General features: G+C 55.5%; 2 protein-coding genes across 2 annotated transcripts in view; both read right to left on the reverse strand.

Annotated features, from left to right (window-relative positions):
• Positions 1–270: 270 nt before the first annotated feature.
• On the reverse strand, positions 271–10,006 carry FBL (fibrillarin). The gene is made up of 9 exons (XM_004620749.3): positions 9,888–10,006; positions 5,638–5,790; positions 5,426–5,557; positions 5,244–5,338; positions 4,414–4,584; positions 3,021–3,153; positions 1,664–1,776; positions 482–627; positions 271–372 (listed from the first exon to the last, which is right to left on the reverse strand). Exons 1-9 carry the CDS (start codon positions 9,895–9,897, stop codon positions 348–350), a joined length of 978 nt encoding a protein of 325 aa, XP_004620806.1. The 5' UTR covers positions 9,898–10,006; the 3' UTR covers positions 271–347.
• A 7,949-nt stretch (positions 10,007–17,955) lies between these two features.
• FCGBP (Fc gamma binding protein) overlaps positions 17,956–23,778 on the reverse strand; it is a 71,773-nt gene continuing 65,950 nt past the window's right edge. Inside the window, exons 40-45 of the mRNA XM_055146437.1 lie at positions 23,078–23,649; positions 22,088–22,661; positions 21,070–21,269; positions 19,673–20,053; positions 18,179–18,444; positions 17,956–18,080 (exon numbers count right to left, since the gene is read on the reverse strand). Coding sequence (XP_055002412.1) covers positions 18,071–18,080; positions 18,179–18,444; positions 19,673–20,053; positions 21,070–21,269; positions 22,088–22,661; positions 23,078–23,649 — 2,003 coding nt within the window. The 3' untranslated portion in view covers positions 17,956–18,070. The remainder of the gene's footprint in view (positions 18,081–18,178; positions 18,445–19,672; positions 20,054–21,069; positions 21,270–22,087; positions 22,662–23,077; positions 23,650–23,778) is intronic.

The raw sequence follows: 23,778 nt of genomic DNA on the forward strand, positions 1-23,778 counted from the left end.
TCCGCCCCCGTCCCCACCCCCATGGGCCCGCCCACGTGACCCGAGCAGCGCTCCGCGCCTGCGCGGCACTGCGCCCGCTGGCACCCATGCGCGGCGAGCTGCCGGCCCCGCCCGAGCGCGGAAATCCGGTTCGCGGCTGCGCCAGCGGCCGCTAAGTAGAGCGCATGCGCCATGAGAGCCGCGAGTCCCAGGGCACCGGGCCGGGGGCTAAGCCTCGCACCACCGCGCGGGTCATCCAGGTCCCCAAGCAAATCAGCAGCAGACAGGGCAGACGGGGGAGTCTTTTAATATAAAAACACACGTGTAACAGTAGCAACACAATCTCAGAATCCAGAAGGCGCTGGGCCTCAGTTCTTCACCTTGGGGGGGGGCCTGCGGGAGGAAGGCGAGGAGGGAGAGTCAGCGCCTGCAGACGCCTTTGAGCAGGGCAGCCCTGTGGTTGGGGAAATGGGGGGGGGGGGGGGCGAGCCTCCCTGCTCACCTGTACACGCCCACGACCACCGCGTGGTCTCTCTCGTAGGGCTCAAGGGTCAGCTGCTCCTGGGGCTTCATGTTCTCCTGCTGCATCTTCTTCACTTCCGAGGCAAACACGGCTTCTGCCGAGGCGGTAGAGTCAATGCAGTTGGCCTGCACGGGAGAGAAGAGCTAAGCCAAGCCTGCAGTGCGGTGCCACGCAGCTTCCCTCTGTCCTGTGCACGGCACCAAAAGGCCTTGCTTTCCCCGAAGCTCAAGCATGTGCAAGAGGGATTCACTGGCTCCTAATTCGGCTTGGATTTGGACTAGGGCGTTTCAAGTCGAGCCCAAGGCAACTAAATGCCTCGGTTAAACTTTCTTTTCTCCACTAGCAGTATTTGTAAGGCGGTTACTACTAAAATAAATGGAGCAAAAGGCTTGCGAATGGTGAGTAAGGTTGATGGGTGCAGGGAGAGTTCTTGTTGGTTGGTTCTGGCCACACCCAGCAGTGGTCGGGGTAACGTTACTCCTGGCTCTGCACTTAAGGACCATCACTCCCTGCAGGCTTAGGGAACCATATGGGGTGCGTGTATTGAACCCAGGTCAGTCGTGTGCAAGGCAAACACTCTACCTGTTGTACTATCATTCTGGCCAAGCCCTGAACTTCAAAATTAGATTAAAAAAAAAAAAAAGGATACGGGGCTGGAGCGTTAGCACAGCAAGGCATTTGCCTTGCATGCGGTGACCCGGGTTCGATTCCCAGCATCCCATATGGTCCCCTGAGCACAGCCAGGAGTAATTCCTGAGTGCAGAGCCACACTGGGAGGAACAGTACAGCAGGTAAGGTGTTCGCCTTTCACGAGGCAGACCCAGGTTCAATGACATATGATCCCCTGAGCACTATCAGAAGTGACCCCTGAGTGCGGAGCCAGGAATTATCCTTGTGCATCTCCGGGTGGAACCCAACAGTTGGCCAGACCCACAGATCATGAACTTGACCACCACATTCTCATGCTTGTTTCAATCCAAGGCTTCTGGCTTTGGCAGACCTGTGCCATCAGGGGCTATTTGACTGACAGGAGGTGGGTGGAGGGAACAGGGGAGGAAGAGACTAGAAGGGACCAAACTGGTTTGGGGGGAAGGCAGGGAGATGGAGGATCCTTTGCTTCTGACTGCTTGACAGTTAAAAGGACTCCCCCAAGGCCCGCACCTTGATGGAAATCACAAAGTGTCCTCCGTTACGCAGGAAGGTGTGGGCATTCAGGGCTACAATCCGGGTCTGGTCTGGCTGGGCCACGTCGGCGAAGATCACGTCCACCATTGCTAGGGAAAAATTAGTGACAGTTAAAAGGTGGGCTCATGGAACTTTCCAGTTCTCCCCAGTGGGTTCTCCGCATTCTCCCTGCCTCCAGGCTCCACACCCCCATGGTGCCTCCCAAGATGGGCCCCTAACCCCACACGATGCATTCATCTTATAAACTAGGTGACCCTACTCTGCAGCCAGCCCTGGGACGGGTAATAATAGAGACCATCAGACCCAGTGGACTCTGCCCTGAGCCCACGCCCTGGTCTGGCCGCGAGACTGATTCGTCATCAAAAAAGTAAGTCGGTGAGCACGTCCAGACCAGAGCAACTGCAGGGCTGTCAATCACAGGCTGCAGGACAAAGGGTGTGGGCTGAGTCTAAGAAGGAAAACTGGAGGGAAAGAAAACCCAAGAATGCAAAGAAATTTTGGGCTGCAGAGAGAGTACAGTGGCTAAGGCACTTGCCTTGCACGTGGCCGACCTGGGTTCGACCCTCTGAGCACTGCCACAAGTGATCCCTGAGTGCAGAGCCAGGAGTAACCCCTGAGCATTGCAGGGGTGCCCCCTCCCCTCAACGGCACAAAACATAAAAGGAACGCAAAGGAACGCTTTTCTGTTTCGATTTTGGGCCACACTCAGCTGTGCTCAGGGCTTACTCCTGGCTCTGCTCTCAGGGATCACTCAGGCATCAAAGTGTTCCCGTTATGGGTGTGGGGTAGTTTATATGGTGCTGCCCTTATGCTTTCAATTCATTTTTTTTTTTACTCCAATCTTCACTTGGGCTCCTCTGGGGAGCAGGTTATATGCCACTCCTATTTTCTGGGTTCTGCTGATACTTGTTAACAAGGGGATCAGGAAAGAGGCTTTTGTTTTGTTTTGTTTTTGGATCACACGGTGATACTCAGGGGTTACTCCTGGCTCTGCACTCAGGAATTACTCCCGGCGGTGCACCGGGGACATATGGGATGCTGGGGATTGAACTCAGGTCAGCCGCATGCAAGGAGGACGCCCTACCCGCTATACTACCGCTCAGGCCCCAAAGAGGCTTTTAAACTATACACAGGCCCAGGGCACGTAATAAGCAGGCCTTAGAGTAGAGGGGAGCCGAGCCGGGGAGGAGGGTGGGAGCTCGGAGAGTGATTCCGTCACCCCTCTCATCTCCGCAGACTCTCAGGCTTGCGTGTCGCCTCCAACTGAGTCGGGCAGAGGCTGCACGGTCCTCAGGAAGCCGGGCCTAGCCTGGCCTGCCCCGCTGGGCCTCACCGATGAGCATGCGGTACTTGTGCGGGTGCCGGGCATCTTCAATCACTGGAATGATGTTGGTTCTCTTCTTGGCCAAGTTAATGAGGTCCCGGCCAGAGCGGTGGGAAAACTCAACTGCATAGACCAGACCATCCTGAAAGAAACCAAAGCGCTTCCTGAAACGCCCAGATCACATGCCAGAAGAAGGGGGGCAGGCCAGCCGAGCGACGGGGGTGGCCGGGGCTTATGGAGTCTGTTTTACAGGACAGCATAAATGGAGGTCCAGAGCAGTGAGCCGCCTGGCCAAAGGCTTTTCAATCCCACTCTGCAAGCTCTGAGAGCCCAGGAGAGAAAGCAGGTCTGGAGCCAGACTCAGACACACAGAGGAAGACCCTGCAGGGGGCAGGCACAGCGCCAAGGGCTTTCGGGAAATTTAACTCTCAGCCCTTCCAAGGAGGTCAAGAAACTCACAGTTGGTTCTTTTATTCTCAAAGGCCTGCACCAGAGTGTGGCTTTCCCCCGCCACCAAACCACACAGCCCCTGGGGGCCAGGGATATAGTACAGCAGAAAAGGCACTTGCTTTGCACTCAGCTGATGGACGTTTGGTCCCTGGCACACTGTGTGGCCCCCTGAGCACAGCCCAGAGTGACTGCTGAATGCAGAGCCAGGAGTAACCCCTGAACATTGCCAGGTGTGGTCCAACCCCCACCCCCGCACCCTAAACCAAAATGAAATAAATAAAGCAAATGGGTCAGTCACAGAGAGAAGAGGTCTGGGCCCTCTCAGAGTCCATACAGCAGGTAGAGCGCTTGCCTTACACATGAAGAACCTGGGTTCAATTTGTGGTACCAGGTCTAGTCCCCCAAGCCGTGCCAGGAGTGACCTCCAAATGCAGAGCCCTGAGCACTGCTGGGTGTGGCCCCAAAACCCAAAGAAAAGGAACCAAAGACCGAAGAGTTGGGGCTGGAGCAATAGCATAGTGGGTAGGGCGTTTGCCTTACACACGACCGACCTGGGTTCAATTCCCAGCACCTCATATAGTCTCCCGAGTAGCGCCAGGAGTAATTCCTGAGTGCAGAGCCAGGTGTGACCCCCGCCCCAAATAAAGCCCAAGAGTCAGTACAGTGCATGGACATGGCCTGAAGCTGAGTCCATTTGTTCTTTCAGGTGAAACCAATGGCCCAGACTTGGGGGTACACGTGTCCAACCAACAGGCCGGGGTCTCTGGTCTCAGCTCCGGGACCCTCTAACCATGAGGCACCCCGACCCTCAGGTCTGAGGATGCTGGAGCGCGAGGCTCTGGCAACTTCGGCGATCAGCTGGTCCAAGCTGCAGCTGCTCCTCAAAGACACCCCGGAGCGGGCAGGGCTGGGCCCCAAGCCCCACAGTGCCCCGCACCCCCCATCCACTCACCGGCCCGACGATGTCAGAGACGTGGGAGACAGTAGTGCCTGAAGCAGCCCCCAGGTAGAGCACCTTGCACCCAGGCTTGATGTGGATCTGGTCCACACCTCCCAGGATGGCCGCTGCCAGCTTGGAGCGGAAGGGGTTCCACGCCCGGTACTCGACTTTGTCGTCTCCTTCCTGGACCGAGAGATGGGGATGGCCGTCAGCGTGGAGCTCTGCTGCAAGAGCCCCTCCAGAAGGAAACGGGACCTCTATCATGGTCCTGGAGGGAACGCAGCGTGCCCAACAGGGGTGCAGCGCCCTCGAGGCTCATGAAAAGGGACAGCGACTGATAAGCCAAGCAGCCAGAAGACCAACAGGTCCACTGGACAAGCACTGACGATGCCGCCACAATCTGTGTGCCCGCGCCTCTGCCTGGGAGCAGCTAGCCCAGGAAGGAGCAGAGAGGGACAGAAGCAGGAGAGGGGCAGGCGAGTGGCACCAGGATGAGCCTGGAGAAGCAGAGGAGATGGGAGCCGATGGCAAGGAACAGAGGGGCTAGTCCAGAGACCTGGGGTACATGTTCCCGGCAGCCGCGAAGCCAGCAGGGCCAGATGGTGGGGGAGGGGATGGCCGCTCTTGGACAGATGACCCCCAGCCCCCAGCCTCACCAGCAGGAATCAGGAAGGAAGGAAGCGGATTCTGAGCAGGGAGGTGAGTGCAGGGGGGATAGGAGAGACAGTGTGGGGTCTTCCAGCCACACGGTCAATGTGGGCCTGGACCTTGAAAGCCAGAGGGCCTGGCGTGACTGTCTGGGCTGGGGGTGGGAGGGAAGGGGGCGGGGAGTCTGTCCTCACCGCAATGGACACTCTCTTCTCTCCGTACACCGACTCTCCCGGGACCAGGTTCCTGGTGACCAGAGCATCTTCCTTCCCTCGGCAAATGAAGACCCCTGGGGGAGGGGAGCAGAAGCGGGGGGGTGAGGGCTGGGCAACACCTTCCCAATGACTTGGGCGGGTTCTCTGCCCCCCTCACTCACCCTCGTGCCGATGCGGCTCCACCACCACGTTCTTGCCCGACTGGCCTCCGCGCTTTCCACCCCGGCCGCGGCCCCGGTTGCCCCCGCCGGGCTGGAACCCACCATCGCCGCCCCCTCGGCCGCCTCCGCCACCTGCACGGGAGAGGGGGGCCGTGAGCGGGGAGACCCTTGCCCTCCCCGCACCCCTCCCTCCATCCTCACCCCCAACTCACCTCGTCCTCCACCTCCTCGGCCGCGGCCTCCTCGGAAGCCGCCCCCGCGGCCGCGGCCCCCGAAGCCCCCACGGCCACCCCGGCCGCCGCCGCGGCCTCCTCGGTCTCCGAAGCCCCCGCGGCCCCCGAAGCCGCCCCCACGGGGGCTGAATCCTGCAGGGAAGCAGAGAAGGGGTCAGGGTCCGGGCACATGGGAGTCGGAGGGGTGCTCTGAGCTTGGCCAGGCAACTGGCAAGCTTCCTGGTCCACAAGGAAGAGGCGCTCCCGGTGTAGACGAGAATCTGGGGTGCAGCGACCGCGGTCAGACCCCCTGTACCCCATATGGCCCCCGCAGCACCCCAGGCCCGATCCCTGAGCCGCCCCCCCGCAAACCCCCAAATGAAACCGAACAAAAAGGGAGAAAGACTGTTTCCATCACACTGGGGTCGGGTACCACCCTTCATACACTGCTCAAAGCTGACAATTTTCCTGGTGAGAATAGAGTCCGTATTTGAGCTTTTTTGGGTTGTTTAGATATATATGTATAAGTATATATATATATATATTTGGGGGGGAGGAAATGGTTTTAAATATCCCTTCCCCCTCAAATAATAATAATCCCGTGAGCGCCATGTGTGAAAGCTGGTGCTGGTCTCAGTTGGTGCCAAGGATTCTCCTCCCTGGAGCGAGGAATCACCAGCCCAGCGGAAGGTGCCCAGGCCCTGCCCCGGCCTGGCCTTGGTCCCTGCCAGCTGCCGCGCCCTCTGCTGCCTGCGGCCGGCACTGCAGCCCAAATCTTCCCTTCAGCTTGTGCAAAATGAAACCAAAAAGACACTTTATGGGGTTTCTGCCACCACACTTTATGGGGTTTCCAAGACTCTCCATGGGGATGCGGAGGAATATGATTCCCCGGCCTACTCCAGGCACCTAGGAATTCTAGGGTAGAGAATGCGGAGGGGTGGGGTGGGGTGGGGTAGGGTGTGTGTGTGTACACATATGCAACCTACAGGATTGTCAAGACACTGCCACCAACTGTGTGAGACCCGGGGACAGGGACACCGCAGTGACAACGCTTCCCTTCATTTAAAAAAAAAAATGATCAAGTGGCAAAAAAAAGGCTTCAAAGTCCTCCCACCCCCATTTCTCTGCAGGATGCACCCCCCCACAAAACAGTCTCCACCCTTACCCCTCTCCAAACTGCTGTCCCAACCGCCTGCCCCCAACCCTTCCTCACAGGGCCCCTGAGTGCATACATGTTCATCCCTCAGAAGGGCCTTCTTGGGGGGTCTTCCTGTCCCCCTGTGCTGGCATTTGTTTTCTGGCAATGATTAGACTGTGATTTTGTTTGTTCGGGGGGGCCACACCCAGCAGTGCTCATGGGCTGCTGCCTCTTGGCTCTGTGCTTAAGGCAATGCATGCTGGGTAAGAGCACCTGATCCCCAGAGCCATCTCTCAGGCCCCAGCCACAGTATGGCCAGTCCACCTCTCCGATAGGAGCCAAGCTCAGCACGCCATGGGGGGCTACTGGGCCTGCAGGGTGGCTGGCCCAAGTACAGGTGCCATCAGGCTGTCAGGGACTCGTAAGCCCCGAGTTCTCCCTCCTGTTTAAAGTCCCGTGTTCACTCAGAAGGCAGATAACTGGAGGTGTGATGAGGGGACACCCAGAGGCCACATGCACGAGCAAGGCTCGGGTCACCCTGACCACTTTGTGAGACAGATCCTGCAGCACCCACCTCCAAGACTTGTCAATATTCACCAGCAAACCTGCAGATACACACGAATGCATGGCCAGGCACCCCGTTTCTGAGCGCTGCCCCCTTCTATTGCTGAGAAGCTAAGAGGTCTTGGCATGTGCACCCAGCACCCCAATCTCACACAGGAGCGCTGGGATGTGGGCGCAGGCTCGGTGGGTGGGCCAGCTGTTGGCTTTTTATCCCCGAGTGTGAAAAGCCTATCTTACATTACATCTGGTCCTTGAGTTCTTGGGGAAGTCGTGCCGGAAGTCCTACGTCTCAGAACACATATCTCCCTCTAGTTTTGGGTACGTGTGTGAGAAGGGGGTTCCTAGGTTTGTCCTCGTTTAAAACCTCAGCTTCCCCATCTCAAAAAACTGGCTGAGGAATAGCTCAAGGGGCCGACTGCTTTCTTCACATGTGGGAGGCCCAGGTTCAGCAACCAGAACCACACGATGCCCTGAGCACCACCAGGGTCACCCCAAACTATCGCTTCCAAAGGCAACTCCATCCTACTCCTTCCACACATCCAAATCCTCTTCCCTCCACCACATACACACAGCAGCCTCTCCTTCCAAACAGAGATAGGACAGTGGACAAAGGGAATCCTGGGTTGATTCCCTGGCACTGCATGTGGTTCCCCAACCCTGCCAGAAGTGATTCCTGGACACAGAGTTAGGAATCAGCCCTGAGCAATGCTGGGTGTGATGTCTCAACTGCCAGTCTGTCAGCCATGTCCACATGGAGGCCCAACTTGTAATCAACCTGCACTTTTATCAGAAGATCCCCGAACAATGCAGACAAGGAACTGGGGAAGGGCCTGGTTCACCCAAATCCCCTTCACGTAAGTACCCCCCTGCCCCGCCAGATGAAGCCATTTCTTCACAGGCACAAGTCAAGAGGGAAAAAACCCTCCAGAACATTTTATCCGTTGGTCCAGAGAACAGTACTGTGGGTAGGGCACTTGCCTTGCACACGGGGCTGACCTAGGTTCAATCCCCAGTACCACAGATAGTCCCCCAAGCCCCACCCCAGGAGTAATCCCTGAACAGAGCCAGGAGTAAACCCTGAACCCTCTAGGTGTGTCCAAAAAAAACAAACAAAAAAAAAAAACCAAAAAACAAACAAAAAAGCCCTTTTCACCAGTAGTAACAGTGACAGGTCATAGTGGAAGACTTTTCCAAGTCCAGGGACTGCAAGGAGTGGGGTTAGGAAAGAATCTAATTTGGGTTCCCTGAACCAAAAAAAAAAAAAAAGCCAGTATTATGATGCCAAACACTGTGCTATTTTTTTTCTAGCTTTGTCAGAGAATTGACATATCGTATAAAGAGTACAACATGTTTTCAATACACTTTCTGCAAAAAGATGATCACTTTGCCCTTAACTGGATCTTAAACTACAGCCGGTTAACTTAATTTTCTTGGTTAGGGAAACTGAGGATCAGAAAGGGAAAGCTATCTGCTCAAGGTCACACAGCAGGAAGCAGAGTCCAGCATTGATACTTAGAAGCCACAGATACTCAGGAGCCTCTTCAGCCGTCAAAATCAGGCCTCCCCTTTCTCTCAAGAGGTGGGATTATCACAATCTCCGGGAAAATCCAATACAGAGCCATTCCAGCGCAAAGACTAACGTCACTCCTCACTCTGTCACTCCTCACTCCCGCCGGCACGAGGGCCAATTTCCCAACCCGCTGACACGCGGACTATAAAGTCTCTCATTTTAGGGGCCGGGCAATAGCACAGCGGGTAGGACGTTTGCCTTGCACGCGACCGACCCGGGTTCTATCCCCAGCATCCCATATGGCCCCCGAGCACCGCCAGGGTTAATTCCTGAGTGCAGAGCCAGGAGTAACCCCTGAGCATGGCTGGGTGTGACCCCAAAAGCAAAGAATAAATAAATAAAGCCTCTCATCTTCATGGTATCCTCGGGGACCCGCCCCCTCGGGAAGAGTGGAGGCGGTAAAGCGGGCCGCCGGGAGCCACACACCCTCAAGCGCGGCGGAGGGGGGAATCCTCCACTTTCACGCGTGGAAAAGCTGGGCCAAGAGGTCGCCGGTAGTAGCAGGGACAGGGGAAGCAAACGCAGAGGTGAAGGGGCCCCGATGTAGCGCCTAGAACCCAAGTCTGGGATTCTCCCGCCCAGGACCAAAACATTCTCAGAAGCCACGCCCTGCGGCCGCAAGTCCTGGATCCCACGAGGGGATCGGGAAGCACCTCTAAACGCCGCCCAAGTGCCCAGCGAATACTTCGGCTCCGATCCGGGCCCGCCGCGCCTCCCCTCCCGCAAATCCTAGGTGCAAGGCAGCTCGATTCGCGGCTGTGACCTCGGAAGCCAGTGAAATCAAACATCTCCAGACCAGAACCCCGGGTTCGGGCTCAGGATCGGTCTGGGGCAGAAGCCCCGCTACCTTCCGGGGACAGGACCCCCGGAGGTGCAGCACCGCTGCGCCCCACTCCAAGCCCCGCTCCTCCAACGGCGGCCGAGCACCCCAATTCCGGCCCAGGCCCCCGACCCAGATTGCCCCACCCCGGTCCGCACCTGGCTTCATGGCGTGCACGGAGCTGCGCGGCGTCCGGGGAGACACGAGTCTAGGGATTTCGCACGTGGGCCCGCGCGCAGGCGCGCAGCGACGTCGCGCGCGCGTGACGTCACCCCGCAGCCCCGCCCCACACTCCGGCCCGTCGCGATGGGCGGAGCCTCTCAAGGCCCCGCCCCTCCGACCATAACCCCGGGTCACCGCTGTAGCAGTCGTGGCTGACCGCGAGCTTTCAGGTCACCCGGTTCCTGGCCAGGCCGGATTCTCTTGCTTTCTACTGAAGACACTTTTACGGCTTCCAAAGCTCTCCCTGGTCCATTTCCATCCCCAGGAACACGGATCAATTCCTTGTTCTCGATAAATCTATCAAGGTTTTTTGGGGTTTTTTTAACTTTTTTTTTTTTTTTTTTTTTGCTTTTTGGGTCACACCCGTCGATGCTCAGGGGTTACTCCTGGCTCTGCACTCAGGAATTACTCCTGGCGGTGCTCAGGGGACCATATGGGATGCTGGGAATCGAACCTGGGTCGGCCACGTGCAAGGCAAACGCCCTACCCGCTGTGCTATCGCTCCAGCCCTCTATCAAGTTTTTGAATTTTATATTTATTAGGGTTTTTAGGTTTTTTAGTTTTTAGTGCTTTTTTTGTTTCTATTTATTTATTTGTTTGTTTGTTTTAATTTATTTTATTTATTATTTATTTATCTTACAGCCGTAAGCTAGACCATAAAACAAGCAAACCTCCACCTTCTCAGGGGCTCATTTTCTAACAGGGGTGGCAGAGGTACATAATAAACACGCTGTAAGGGTTTAAGTGGGCTGGAGCACAAAAGGCTGGAGTGCATGCTTTTTGACATGCTGAAGCCAGGTGTTTAATCCTCAGCATCTCACAACCCTCCAAAAGGGATGCAGGGAGTGATCTGAGCACAGCATCAGGAACTATTTTGGGTGTGATCCAAAGCCAATCAGCAACCAAGAAGCCATTAAATGCTCAGCAATAACGCAGCAGGTAGGGTGGTTGCCTTACACGCAACTGAACTGGGTTTAGTCCCAGGCACCCAATATGGCCCCTGAGCCCGCCAGGAATGATCCCTGAGCACTATTAGGTGTGAACCAACTAAATAAATACATAATAAATACCAACTAAATAAATACAATAGGAAAGAAGGGGAAGGAAGGTTGGGGAGAGTGACAGCTTACAGAGTGGCCCAGGAAGTCATTAGGTGGCTTTTCACCGAAGAACTATGTAAGTGAGGTTTGCCATCTGTCCCCGAGAGCTCCAGATCTGGAGGGTTGGACAAAGAAGTCAGCATGAAGTGTGGTGACAGCTGAGGACGGTGGAGAGGGAAGAAATGGAGGCCAGAAGATAGTAGGGCAAGGGAGGAGGGGCGCTGGGGCCTTGGATTTCTGCTGAGTGAGATGGAGCTGTGGAAGGGCTCCTGGCAGACACGACACATGATGGGACAGTGACTGGACGCTGATGGGACAAAGACTGTGGCCACGGGGCTGGGAGCAGGAACAAGGATGAGAGATGTGCTGCAATGGATCTGATTTGGACATAGAACTCCTCCTCTTCCTCCTCCTCCTCCTCCTCCTCCTCTTCTCCTCTTCCTCCTCCCTTTGGTTTTGGGCCCACACCAGGAGGTGTTCAGGGGTTATTCCTGGCTGTGCGCTCAGGGAATCACACCTGCTCAGGGACCATATGGGATGCCATGGTCTGAACCTTGGTGGGCCAAGTGCAAGGCAAGTGCCCAACCGCCTGTACTCTCCTTCCTGCCCCTCTGAACACCTTCCTTTTTTCCTGCACTAACCACCCCTTCCCTGTCCCTTAAAGGCAAATTCTTGCCCTACAGCCCTTCCCAGCCCTTTCCATCATTCCTACCTCTCTCACCCCTGCTTGGAAACCCTTCTTTCTACCTTCTCCCAAAGCCCCTAGCCAAATATTAGAGCAAAGGATTGTGGGGGCACCCTTAGCACTCAGGAAATGATAGGGGATATGAGAACTCTGTGACAGGGATGGGACACAGTGATGCATCCTATTGTGTCACAGTTCCCCCCCCAGCCCCGCCCGACCCCCTGACCATTTCCACTCCTGTTGAAGCACTTCGAGAGGCTCATTATCTCTCCCCTGGGAAACATGCCCAGCCATTCACTTTCGTTCTGCTGTTCCATCTGCTCCCCTTCTCAATTATCCCCATCCAATGTCCCCTTTCCCCCGCCCCCATTTTCAAACCACCACGGCATGACGGTCCCCATGGATTCATGACTGGGAGACATAAAGGGAATTTCTGGAGAGACAGTGGTGATATTCTGTGTGTGGGTAAGGCCTGAGGTCACATTATTCAAAACCAGTCATTTAATTTGTTTGTTTTGGGGTCACACCCCGCAGTGCTCAAGGCTTACTCCTGGCTCTGTGCTCAGGGATCACTCCAAATGGAGCACAGAGGACTATATGGGATGTCACAGATCAAACCTGTGTCAGCTGTGGGCAAGGCGACTGCCCTACCTGGCGTATTATCACTTCAGTCCAAAGCCAGTTCTTTTTTTTAATCAGCATCAGATTTTTATTTTTCCCGTTGTTCTTATTCCTTTATTTTTAAATTGAATTGCAGTGAGATACACAGTTACAAAGTTGTTCATGATTGGGCTTCAGTCATACAATATTCTAATAGTCATACAGTGTTCCAACACCAGTCCCTTCACCAGTGTACATTGTCCATCACCAATGTCCCCAACTTCCCTCTCCCCCCACCCATCTGCCTCTATGGCAGTCACTTTTCTTCTCCCCCTCCCCTTTCTCCCCTTTTGGGCATTATAAACCAGTTTTTCTTTTTTAGTCTTTTTTTAATTGAATCACCGTGAACTGCACTTACAAAGTTTTCATGTTTGAGTTTCAATCATACAATGATTGAACACCCATCCCTTCACCAGTGTACATTGTCCACCACCAATATCCCCGGTATCCCTCCCCCTTTCATTCCATCCCTTCCCCTGCCTCCATGACAAACAGTTTCCCTCTTTCTCTGTACTTATGAGCATTATGATAAATCAGTTATTGTTAAAATGTGTATCTTTCACTGTATTTTAATCCCCAACCCTGCTAAGAGTGATCTGTGAGTCCAGAGCCACGAATAATCTCTGAACACTTCCAGTTGTGGGCCCCAACAAAAGCAAAGCAAAGCAAACAAACAAACATATATAGGGGGCTGGAGCCAGAGTGATAGTACAGTGGGTAGAAAGCTTGCCTTGCATGCGAGTGACCCAGATTTCATCCCTGGCACATCAAACAGTCCTGAACCCACTAGAAGTGATTCTTTTTTTTTTTATTTTTTTATTAGTTTATTTTTAATTAGAGAGTCATCGTGAGGGTACAGTTACTGATCCATACATCTTTGTGCTCATGTTTCCCCCATAAAGTTCGATAACCCATCCCTTCACCAGTGCCCATTCTCCACCACCAGTAAACCCAACATCCCTCCCCCCCTCCCCAGTCCCATCTCCCCCCACCCCACCCTGCCACTATGGCAGGGAATTCCCCTTTGTTCTCTCTCTCTGATTAGGTGTTGTGGCTTGCAATAAAGGTGTTGAGTGGCCATTGTGTTCAGTCTCTAGAAGTGATTCTTGAGTATAGAGCCAGTAGTAACCCCTGAGTGCCACTAGGTGTGGCCCTAAACAAACAACAAACCACCACCACAACAAACACATACACACGGATAGATGGCCGGAGAGATGGTACCATCAGCAAGGCACTTTCTTTACACAGCCAACCGGGTTTGATCCCCAACATCACTATATCACTGTCATTTGGTTGATCAACAATTTGCTCGAGCAGGCACCAGTAACGTCTCCATTCATCCTAGCCCTGAGATTTTAGCAGCCTCTCTTTACTTGTTCTTCCCAGCGGTGCCACATTGGAGGCTCTTTCAGGGTCAGGGGAATGAGACCCATCATTGTTACTGTGTTTGGCATATTGAATACGCCACAGAGAGCTTGCCAATATATGCTACCTGAATCCTTCCAGGAGTGATCCCTGAGGGCAGAATTAGGAATAAACCCTGAGCCGGGAGTAATCCATAAACACTGTCAATTGTGGCTCTCTGCACCCCTCAAAAGTTGGGAAACAGCTTCTCTTGGCTTCCACATTTTCCAACTGTCATTCCATCTTTGATTTTGACGAAGGGCACAAATTTGGGTAACACCCTGTAATCAGGGGTTATTACTGGCTCATTGCTCGTGGAGGACCCCTGGTGGTGTCTTGGGGGAACATACGTAAATCGGATAAACCTGGCTTGACTTTAGGCAAAGCATGTGCCTTACCCTCTGCATTCTCTCTCCAGTCCCTTCTCTAATTTATTTTTTTAAACTTTTTTGTTTTGCTTTTGTGCCACACCTGGTGATTCTTATTTTTTCATTTTTATGTTAATTCATTTTCAATTAATTATTTATTTTTTTGCTTTCTGGATCACACACGGCGATGCACAGGGGTTACTCCTGGCTCTGCACTCAGGAATCACTCCTGGTGGTGCTCAGGGGACCATATGCGATGCTGGGGATTGAACCCTGGTTGGCTGCATGCAAGAAAAACGCCCTACCCGCTGTGCTATCGCTCCAGCCCCCCTTCTCTAATTTCTTTACCGTGAATCTCAAAGAAAGAATTGTCTGTAATTAGTGCCCTCTCTTCTCCTAGGATTTTCTCACCACTAGATCTCTTTTCACAAATCTGAATCTCCACAGTGCTAAACCTGTTCCTTTCTCATCCTATGCAGCCATCAACGGTGCCTGTCACGTCCATCTTTTTGCTGACTATGCATTCTCCACGTGGTTTTCATGCACCTTATCTTTACCGTGTCTCCCCAAATCCCCTCATACAGCCACTCTTGCTGACTTTCTCTGCGTTTGCACTGCCCCCCTCCACGTCCTGGTCACTTCATTGTATAGTATTGCAGGGCACATTTGGAGGGGGGCACACCCAGTGATGCTCAGGGCTTTGTGCTAGGGGATCAGTCTTGGTGGGGTAAAGGGACCCTATGGGTTTCTGGGAATTGAACCTGCATCAGTTGGCCACAGGCAAGGCAAGCACCCTGCCCTCTATACTATCCCTTCAGTTCATGTAGAGATTATGCCTTAATCACCTCCTTTTCCATCTGTGTTTATTTCCTTGATGGCTCATCCACTCCTTGAGTTCACTGTATCACTGTATCATTGTCATCCTGTTCCTCATCGATTTGCTCGAGCGGACACCAGTAACGTCCTAGCCCTGAGATTTTAACAACCTCCCCTTACTCGTCTTTCCCAATGAGTGGAGGCTCTGTCAGTTCTCTGTCAAAGGAATGAGACCTGTTATTGTTACTCTGTTTGGCATATTGAATATGCCACAGGGAGCTTGCCAGTCTCTTCCACGTGGGTGGGATACTCTTGGTAGCTTGCCGGGTTCTCTGAGAGGACTCATTGGGTAAAAAAAGAAAAACGGGGGCCAGAGCGATAGTACAGTGGGTAGGGCGCTTTTCTTGCACGCAGTTTACCCGGGTTCAATCCCCGGCATCCCACATGGTCTCCCCAGCACTGCCAAGAGTGATTCCTGAGTGCAGAGCCAGGAGTGACCCCGAGCATCCCTGAGTGTGACCCTCTCCCCCTCCCCCCCCCCAAAAAAAGAAAAAGAAAAACAGCTGGAGGGCCAGAAAGGTAATACAGTGGGTAAGGTGCATGCCTTAAACCTGACCCATGTTTGATCCCTGGCATCCCATATGGCCCCCAGAGCACTGCCAGGAGTAACCCCTGAGTATTGCCAGCTGTGGGCCCCAAACAAGACAAGAACCTAAACAAGACAAGAAATACTGTACATACCAGGGGCAAGTGTGTGCCCAGGAGCTGAGAGTAATCCCAGAGGCTCTCCAGGACCCCTTGCACCCCAGTAGAGTGTGTGATCTTGGGCTGGCCACCAGGCACGCACAGGCACCACCACTCCAATGTGAGAGGCTGTGTGAGCCCGGGGCAGGGAGAGCACTTGCCAGCAAGCATGTGGAGCACTGTAGGCTGGATGTATGTGAGCCGTATGTCAAGAAGATCGTTGGTGAGCAAGCGTGCAAATGCATCACGTGCCACCCAGTGAACTACAAGCAGCGTATGCAAGTAGCACAGTGAAGTGTATGTGGCCCTGCAATGCCAGCAACAGAATGAAGGGGTGGCAGCAGGCTGGGGCGCAGTTCTTTGAAGAACCTGATTCTCATGTGCTTTCAGCATCTTTTTTCTATTTCTTTTTGGTTTTTCATTTGTGGATTACACCTGGCTCCAGGCATACTATATGCCTGGCTCCACACTCAGGAATCACTCCTATCAGGGCTCAGGGGACCAAATGGGGTTCCAGATATTGGACCCGGGTCAGCCACAGGCAAGGCAATGGATCTACCCACTGTACTATCTTTCTGGCCCCGAGGTGGCATTTGGCATTTAGGAGGTGACTGGCATATGAGGTTGGTGCTCTCGCAAATAAGATTAGTGTCCTATGAGAGGTTCCAGAGGTTCCTTCTCTTTTCTGTCATATTTGGAACAGTTCCAAAGAGGGCTGTTGGGAAACCAGGCCCCTTAGCACTGTCGCACTGTTGTAGCACTGTCATCCCATGTTCATCAATTTGCTCGAGCAGCCACCAGTAATGTCTCCATTGTGAGATATGTTGTTACTGTTTTTGGCACATTGAATATGCCACGGGTAGCTTGCCAGGCTTTGCCATGCGGGCAGGATGCTCTCAGTAGCTTGCTGGGCTCTCCAAGAGGGACAGAAGAATCCAACCCGGGTCGGCTGTGTGCAAGGCAAACGCCCGACCCGCTGTGCTATCGCTGCAGCCCAACCAGGCCCCCTGAAGACACCTAATCCCAGCTCTTATATTTCCTATTCTTCCGAGCCCTAAGAAACAAACTCTGGGGGCTGGAGTGATAGTACAGTGGGTAGGGCATTTGCTGACCCGGGTTCAATCTCTGGCATCCCGTATGATCCCCTGAGCGCTGCCAGGAGTAATTCCTGAGTGCAGCATAACCCCTGAACATCACCACTTGTGGACCCACCCCCCACAAAAAAAAATGAAATGAATTCCGGTCATTTCACTTATTTTGCTTTTTGGGCCAAACCTGGCAATGCTCAGGTTTACTCCTGGCTCTGCTCTCAGTGAGATGAAGTGAGCCAAAGTGAGCAAAAAGCAGGTGGCTGCTGACAGCTGGGAAGCAGAGTGAGGGGCTCCAAGGCCAGGATGCCCTGGACACAACCTGCACCGCTGTCCTCACTGTCCCCTTCAAAGGAAATTTGTCTACCCCCAATTAATCACCCAAAGCTAGCTGCTTAACCTTTGGCTTCTGTGCCATAATTGTGCTTGCTTGCTTTAGCTAATGAGAAATCTGCTTGATGGAGCCAAGCAGAAGGTGATAAGAAATGTTTAAAAACTTTGCCTGGACCCAGCTTCTGCTGCTTTCAGTACCCGGAGCCTGTTGCTCCAAGGCTGGGCAGTGACACTGCTGGTCACCAAAGGCTCTTTAGTTTGACTGACAAGTGTATTCCAGGAGTCTTGGAAAATTCTCAGTCTGTGACATCAGGAATCACTCCTGGCAGGACTTGGAGAACCACATGGGATGCCAGGGATTGAACTTGGGTTGGCCACGTGCAAGGCAAGAGCCCTACCCACTGTCCTATTGCTCTGCCCCTGGATTCTGGTCATTTCTATGCCACCCTGACTATGGCAAATTGTCCTAGCTGCTCAAGCTGTGAACACATATGAGGTTGGAGGTGGAAAATTGAACTTGTTCAGATGATAAATTCTACTTCTCTGTCATCTCTCCGTCCAACGGTTCATCTTTTCATATCTCCTTGGCGTCATCTTCTGCTGCCCCCACCCAACCTCCCCCCCACTCCAGCCGTCCATGCTGCCAGGCACCCACCCTCACCCCCCATAAATGGATCTCATGTCAGAGTCCCCAGACCCTTGGCACTCGCTGAGCTGGGAGGGAAGTCAGGGACGGACAGGCATGAGCCACGCACATCGGCAGTGTACAGTCTTTATTGAATGCTTGAGTCAGCCAGAGGGGCTCACTCAGGGGTAGGGGTGGGTGGGAAACACTACAGACAAGGGGCAGACTGAGAGGACGCAGGGTCCAGGGAGATCACGTCCTGGAAATCACGTCCTGAAGTCCTCTTGTCCAGCAGATCAGACATGGCTGTGAGAGATAGACACTCAGCACTTCCTCTGGCCACTGGTCCCTACCCCTCACACCCCCCTCCATGGGGACCCAGATCCCCCACCCCAGACCCTCACCAGGAGGAGAAGTCAGGCGCTATCCAGCTCTCCAACTGGGCCTGGTCTTGGGGTTTGTCGTTGGCTTGGTTGCCATCAAAGTTTCCACAGGCCCCACACAGCATGCCCGCGTGTTTCTCCCCGACCATCACATCCACCTTCCCGCTGCGCTGGAACTGGACCCGAACTCCTCCCTTCTGCTCCACCACCACCGAGCCATCGGGCTGAAGGGTCACTGAGACGGATGTCAGCACCTTGGCGGGCAGATTCACCCGGACACCGTTCACCTTGGGGGGAGCAGGAAATGGACACAGAGTTGAGGCGGATCAGAGCCACAGACTGGTTGGTGGGGGCGGGGGGAGGGAATGACCCGTGTGTGTGTGTGTGTGTGTGTGTGTGTGTGTGTGTGTGTGTGTAGGGGGGTGTACATGCTCTGGAATCCCTTACTGTTGTGACATTCAGACTATGAGTGACCTGCCCGGAAAGGGTCACGTGACAAGGGACTGAAGTTGCGGGTCCAAAGCCAACTAAATGGGGGCATTCCCACTCCACCCTGCTGTACTACCTCTCCAGCCTCCACTTTATTTTAAAATTTTGGGGGGCCACATCCAGAGGTGCTCAGAGGCTAATTCCTGGCTCTATGCTCAGCTATGAGCCCCTGGTGGTGCTCAGGGGGCCATAAACTGCTGGGGTTGGAACCCAGGCAGCTGCATGCTGCAAAGCCAGTGCCTTTACCCCTGTACTCTCCCTCCAGCCCTGGGGCATTGTCCTATGCGCCTTAAGAAATCAACAGAGGGGCTGGAGTGAGAGCACAGTAGGTAGGGCGTTTGCCTTGCACGCGGCCAACCCAGGTTCGATTCCCAGCATCCCATATGGTCTCCTGAGCACCGCCAGAAGTAATGCCTGAGTGCAGAGCCAGGAGTAACCCCTGAGCATCGCAGATGTGACCCAAAAAGCCAAAAAAAAAAAAAAACACGAAATCAACAGAATAGGGGCCAGCGTGATTGTGACCAACCCAGGTTCATCCCTGACATCCCATACGGTTCCCAAAGCACCACCTGGAGTGATTCCTGAGCATTGCTGGGTGTGGCCCCAAAACAAACTCTGCACTGTAACACGGTCAGCCCGTTATTTATCGATTTGCTCAAGCGGGCACCAGTAACGTCTCCATTGTGAGACTTGTTACTGTTTTTGGCAAATCGAATATGCCACGGGTAGCTTGCCAGGCTCTGCCGTGTGGGCGGGATACTCTCGGTAGCTTGCCGGGCTCTCCGAGAGCAACGGAAGAATAGAACCTGAGTCGGCCATGTGCAAGGCAAACAGCCTACTGCTGTGCTATCACGCCAGTCCAAAACAAACAAACAAACATCAGCAGAACAGTGTGTGGGGCTAGAAATCTTGAGACGAAGATGAATTCAGAGACCTCAGAGAGCTGAAGGAGCTCCACGTGGGAGAAGGAGCACGAGGAGACAGGTCCCCATCCCCCCATCCCCACCAGCCTGCACCCCCACTTACCCACACGCCCTTGTTGGGGGTCACGGTCACCAGCCCGTCCTGGAAGAAGACATGTACCAGGCGCACAGCCTCTAGCTGGTCACGGCACTTGCGCACGTCGGCCAGCACTCGGTACCAGGGGATGTCCTTGTGTCCCGGGCAGCGGGAGGACACCTCATAGACGTCAGGGGAGGTGATGGTGTTTTTGAAGCCGTCGAAGGTGGTGAGTTTGCCGCCCGGGGAGAGGGAACAGAGACCATGGGGGGGCCAGCAGTCCCGGGACCCGGCATGGACTTCACAGGTGAGATTCTTCGGGCAGCCGAACGCCTTGCAGCTCAGGACGCCCGTGGCAGAGCAGGAGCAGCGCTTGCTGCAGTCCGAGGTCAGCAGAGAGGTGTTGGCCTGTGTGCGGAAGGAGGCTGCGTCACGGCGGGCAGACCCAGCGCTCCAGCCCTCGTCAGCGGGCAGAGCTGCCTTCCCCTTCCTCTTACGGCTTGACCTTCACTTATGGTTATCATTATCATCATCATTTGGGGGGGTGCCACACCCAGTGATGCTCAGGGGTTACTCCTGGATCTACCCTTGGGAATGAGTCTTGGTGCTGCTTAGACTAGGGGTGGTCGCATGCAAGGCAAGCTCCCTACTCACTGTACTATCTCTCTAACCCCTACTACTTATCTATTTTGGGGGTTGGGGCCCCACCTGGAGGTGCTCAGGGGTTACTCCTGGCTCTGCACTCAGGAATGACTCCTGGTGGTGCTCGGGTGACCTTAAGGGATGCCAGGGAATCGAACCTAGGTTGGCCATGTGCAAGGCAAATGCCCTCCCTGCTGTACTATCATTCCAGCTTCTATTATTATTATTATTACTATATTATTATTATTATTATTTTGCTGGGCCAGAGCGATAGCACAGCGGGTAGGGTGTTTGCCTTGCACATGGCCGACCTGGGTTCAATTCCTCTGCCCCTCTCAGAGAGCCCCGCAAGCTACTGAAAGTATCTCACCCTCTCGGCAGAGCCTGGCAAGCTACCTGTGGTGTATTCGATATGCCAAAAACAGTAACAAGTCTCACAATGGAGACGTTACTGGTGCCCGCTCGAGAAAATCAATGAGCAACGGGATGACAGTGACAGTGACATTATTTTGCCATGCTGGAGATGGAACCCAGGGCCTCACACATGCAAGGCTAGTGCCTTAGCCCATGTCGCTGTGTTCCCAGCTGTGTCCTCTCTACCTCTCTTTCGTTCTTTTCCTTGGCGATTGGCCACAGCAGCCAATGAGCAAGAAGCTGTTACCATGTCACCCAGCTGGGGAAGCTGGCGGCTCCTCTGTCCCCCTCCCAGGGGAAGCGACTCGGAGACTCAGAGTCTCTGTCCAGCTCCTCCACCCTCCCTGCGTGGCCCGGCCCCGGCTCACCGGCAAGTATTGGCCGTCCACAGAGCAGCCGCAGTCCTGGGCAGGGACACAGACGCCCTGGGAGAGCAGGAAGCGATCGTTGCACTCGCAGCCCTCAAAGCAGCGGCCCGTGCAGCCCGTGAGGCCGGAGAGACCAGCACACGAGCTCTGGCATGTGTGGGTGCAGATGGAGTAGTGGCTGTTGGCCGGGCACTTCAGCGCTGCAGGGAGAAGGGGGAGGGAGGGCATATCAGGCAGGGGGGTGGTGATGAATAATGCAGGGGGCCGCCCCCTCCTTGCCAACACTCAGCCCGGAGGGACCAGGGTGGCACTGGAGAAGTGGGGACCCAGTTGTCCAGGGGCAGACGGATGGGGGGAGCATAGGCAGTGGGTCATGGCAGGATAGGGCAAAGGTGAGGGGCCATGGGCGTGGGATGGGGGGTGCTGGGTGGTGGTGGAGCAGTGGCAGATGGCATGGCTGGCCAGAGAGAGGGTGAGGATGGGAGACCAAGTCTGCAGTGACGTCACATGGGAATGTAGCAGGTGGCAGGTCCCTGAAGACACTCAGGAGACACCCATCCTCGGGGGTCAGGGCTAGACCCGGCACCCACTCTCTGTGCCCAGGACAGAGGTAAGCACCCAGGTTAAGGGGTGGCCCGAGACAGAGACCTGGCTGAGAGGAGGCCTGAAGGGAACAGGGGCCCTGACTGAGGATGCCAGTCTGACAGCGCTAGCCGGGGGGGTCCTGCAGGCTCCTCTCCTGGGGGGTCCCACACTAAGGGCCCTACCCTGGAGGGCCAGTCCTGGGGATCCTGTCCTGGGGGTGCCGTCCTAGGGGGTTCGACCCCTGTGGGGCTCTGGCCCTCGTGGGCGCTGCTGCCAGCCTGACCCACCCTCCCAGCTCCCTGCGGAAAGGGACCCCGAGCAGGTCTGAGGAGGGTGGGCCTTCAGAAGGAGCATGAAGCGGGTGGTGGGGAGCATCACGGGGAAAGCCAGGGGTGTCCCTGGGGCAGTGCAGGGCTGGGCCCCCCTCACTCACGGCAGAAGCTGTCGTTTCTCCAGGGCTTCACCTCTATGCCAGCCGCCTGGCAGGCAGCCGTGTAGGCGGCGAGGCTGCGGCACAGGTAGGTGAGGTTGCCCTTGTGGACGCATAGGTCGTACACACACTGGCGGAAGTACTCCGAGGGGCTCAGCACGCTGTGGCAGGCCTTGAAGGGGCCGTTGGGGTCCTTGAGGCGCCCACAGACCTGCGAGCTCTCGTAGGGGGCGGTCTGCTCGGCCAGGCACACGGGGCAGCCCTGGGGCCCACAGCCATTGGTGCAGCCCTTCGGGGAGTCGGGCGCGCGCCAGGCCTTTCCGAAGGCGTCCACATTGGCGGCCGGCTGGCCGTTGGGCAGTGTCAGGTCATCGCTCCAGTTGCCGTTGAAGTTGCCGCAGAGACCGCACACGCGGTTCCGGAAGGGGCTGGGGATGGAGATGAGGACGTAGGCATCGCCGTCGTAGAGAAGCCGCAGCCCCTCGGTGGTCTGCAGAATCATGTTCCGGCCCTCGGAGGTCACCCGCACCGAGCCCACAGCCACCGGCAGGGTTACCACTTCGCCGTCCACAGTCACCTGTGGGGAAGCATGGGGAGCAGGTCAGAGGACCCCGAACCACATTCCCCTTGGAACCCCAGAGGATAGGAGGCCTGTGACCGTGTCCCTGCCCAACCCCCATGCCCGGCAAATGCCCAGGACAGATCTGGATCCTTCTTTTTTTTTTTTTTTTTTTTTTTTGCTTTTTGGGTCACACCCAGAGATGCTCAGGGGTTACTCCTGGCTCTGCACTCAGGAATTACTCTTGGAGGTGCTTGGGGTTCCATACGAGATGCCGGGGATCAAATCCGGGGCATGCAAGGCAAATGCCCTACCTGCTGTACAATGGCTCCAGCCCCAGGATCTGGGTCCCCCCTTTTGTACCCCCTCAGATCTCCCTTAAGTTCCCCAGGCCCCCCACTCCAGCCTTCCCAGGCAGGATGATGCCCACTTACCTGTGGCCCCCGGGCCAGGCTCACGGCCAGGCCGGATACCGTTACCAGCAGGCGCTGGACTTCCCCAGCTGCGTCCTTCTCGAGCACGATGGAGAAGTCCTCGTCCCCGGGCTGAGGTCGGCAGACCCGGGCCAGGACATAGGAGCAGGAGCCGTGCAGGTCATAGACGCGGCCGTCCAGGGTGATGTAGTGGACTCCCCCGCTGGCCACACAGCGGCCACAGCCGGTAGGGAAGCAGGCCTGGACGCCGTCCTGCACCCGGCACTCCTCGTAGGGTCTGCACGTGGTGCCCTCCTGGCACTGCACCTGGCCGCCCGACTTGCACTCACAGCGCCGCCCGCACTCGGGCCCAGGGTAGAAGGTCTCGCCCAGAGGGTAGTAGCGGCCCTCGTGGAGGCAGCCGCACTGGCCCACGGGCACGCAGGTGTCCCCGCTGAGTACGAAGCCGGCGTCGCACACGCAGCCCTCGCGGCAGGCTGGCTCACAGCCCTCTGGGGCGGACAGGCTTGGGCAGCTGATGGGGCAGGAGTTCCCACAGAGCTGGTAGTGGCTGTTGGCCGGGCACTGGAGGGCTGCAGGGGGAGGGGACAAGAGGGGAACCAAGTCAGGCAGGTGGGAGGCAGGGAGGTGCTCAGGGGAGGACACCCCCAGCCCCCAGCCCTGCACCCGGGTGAACTGGCTGGTCTCTGCCTGAGCACATT

Source organism: Sorex araneus, chromosome 8 (assembly GCF_027595985.1).
Source record: "Sorex araneus isolate mSorAra2 chromosome 8, mSorAra2.pri, whole genome shotgun sequence".
Taxonomy (NCBI): Eukaryota; Metazoa; Chordata; class Mammalia; order Eulipotyphla; family Soricidae; genus Sorex; species Sorex araneus.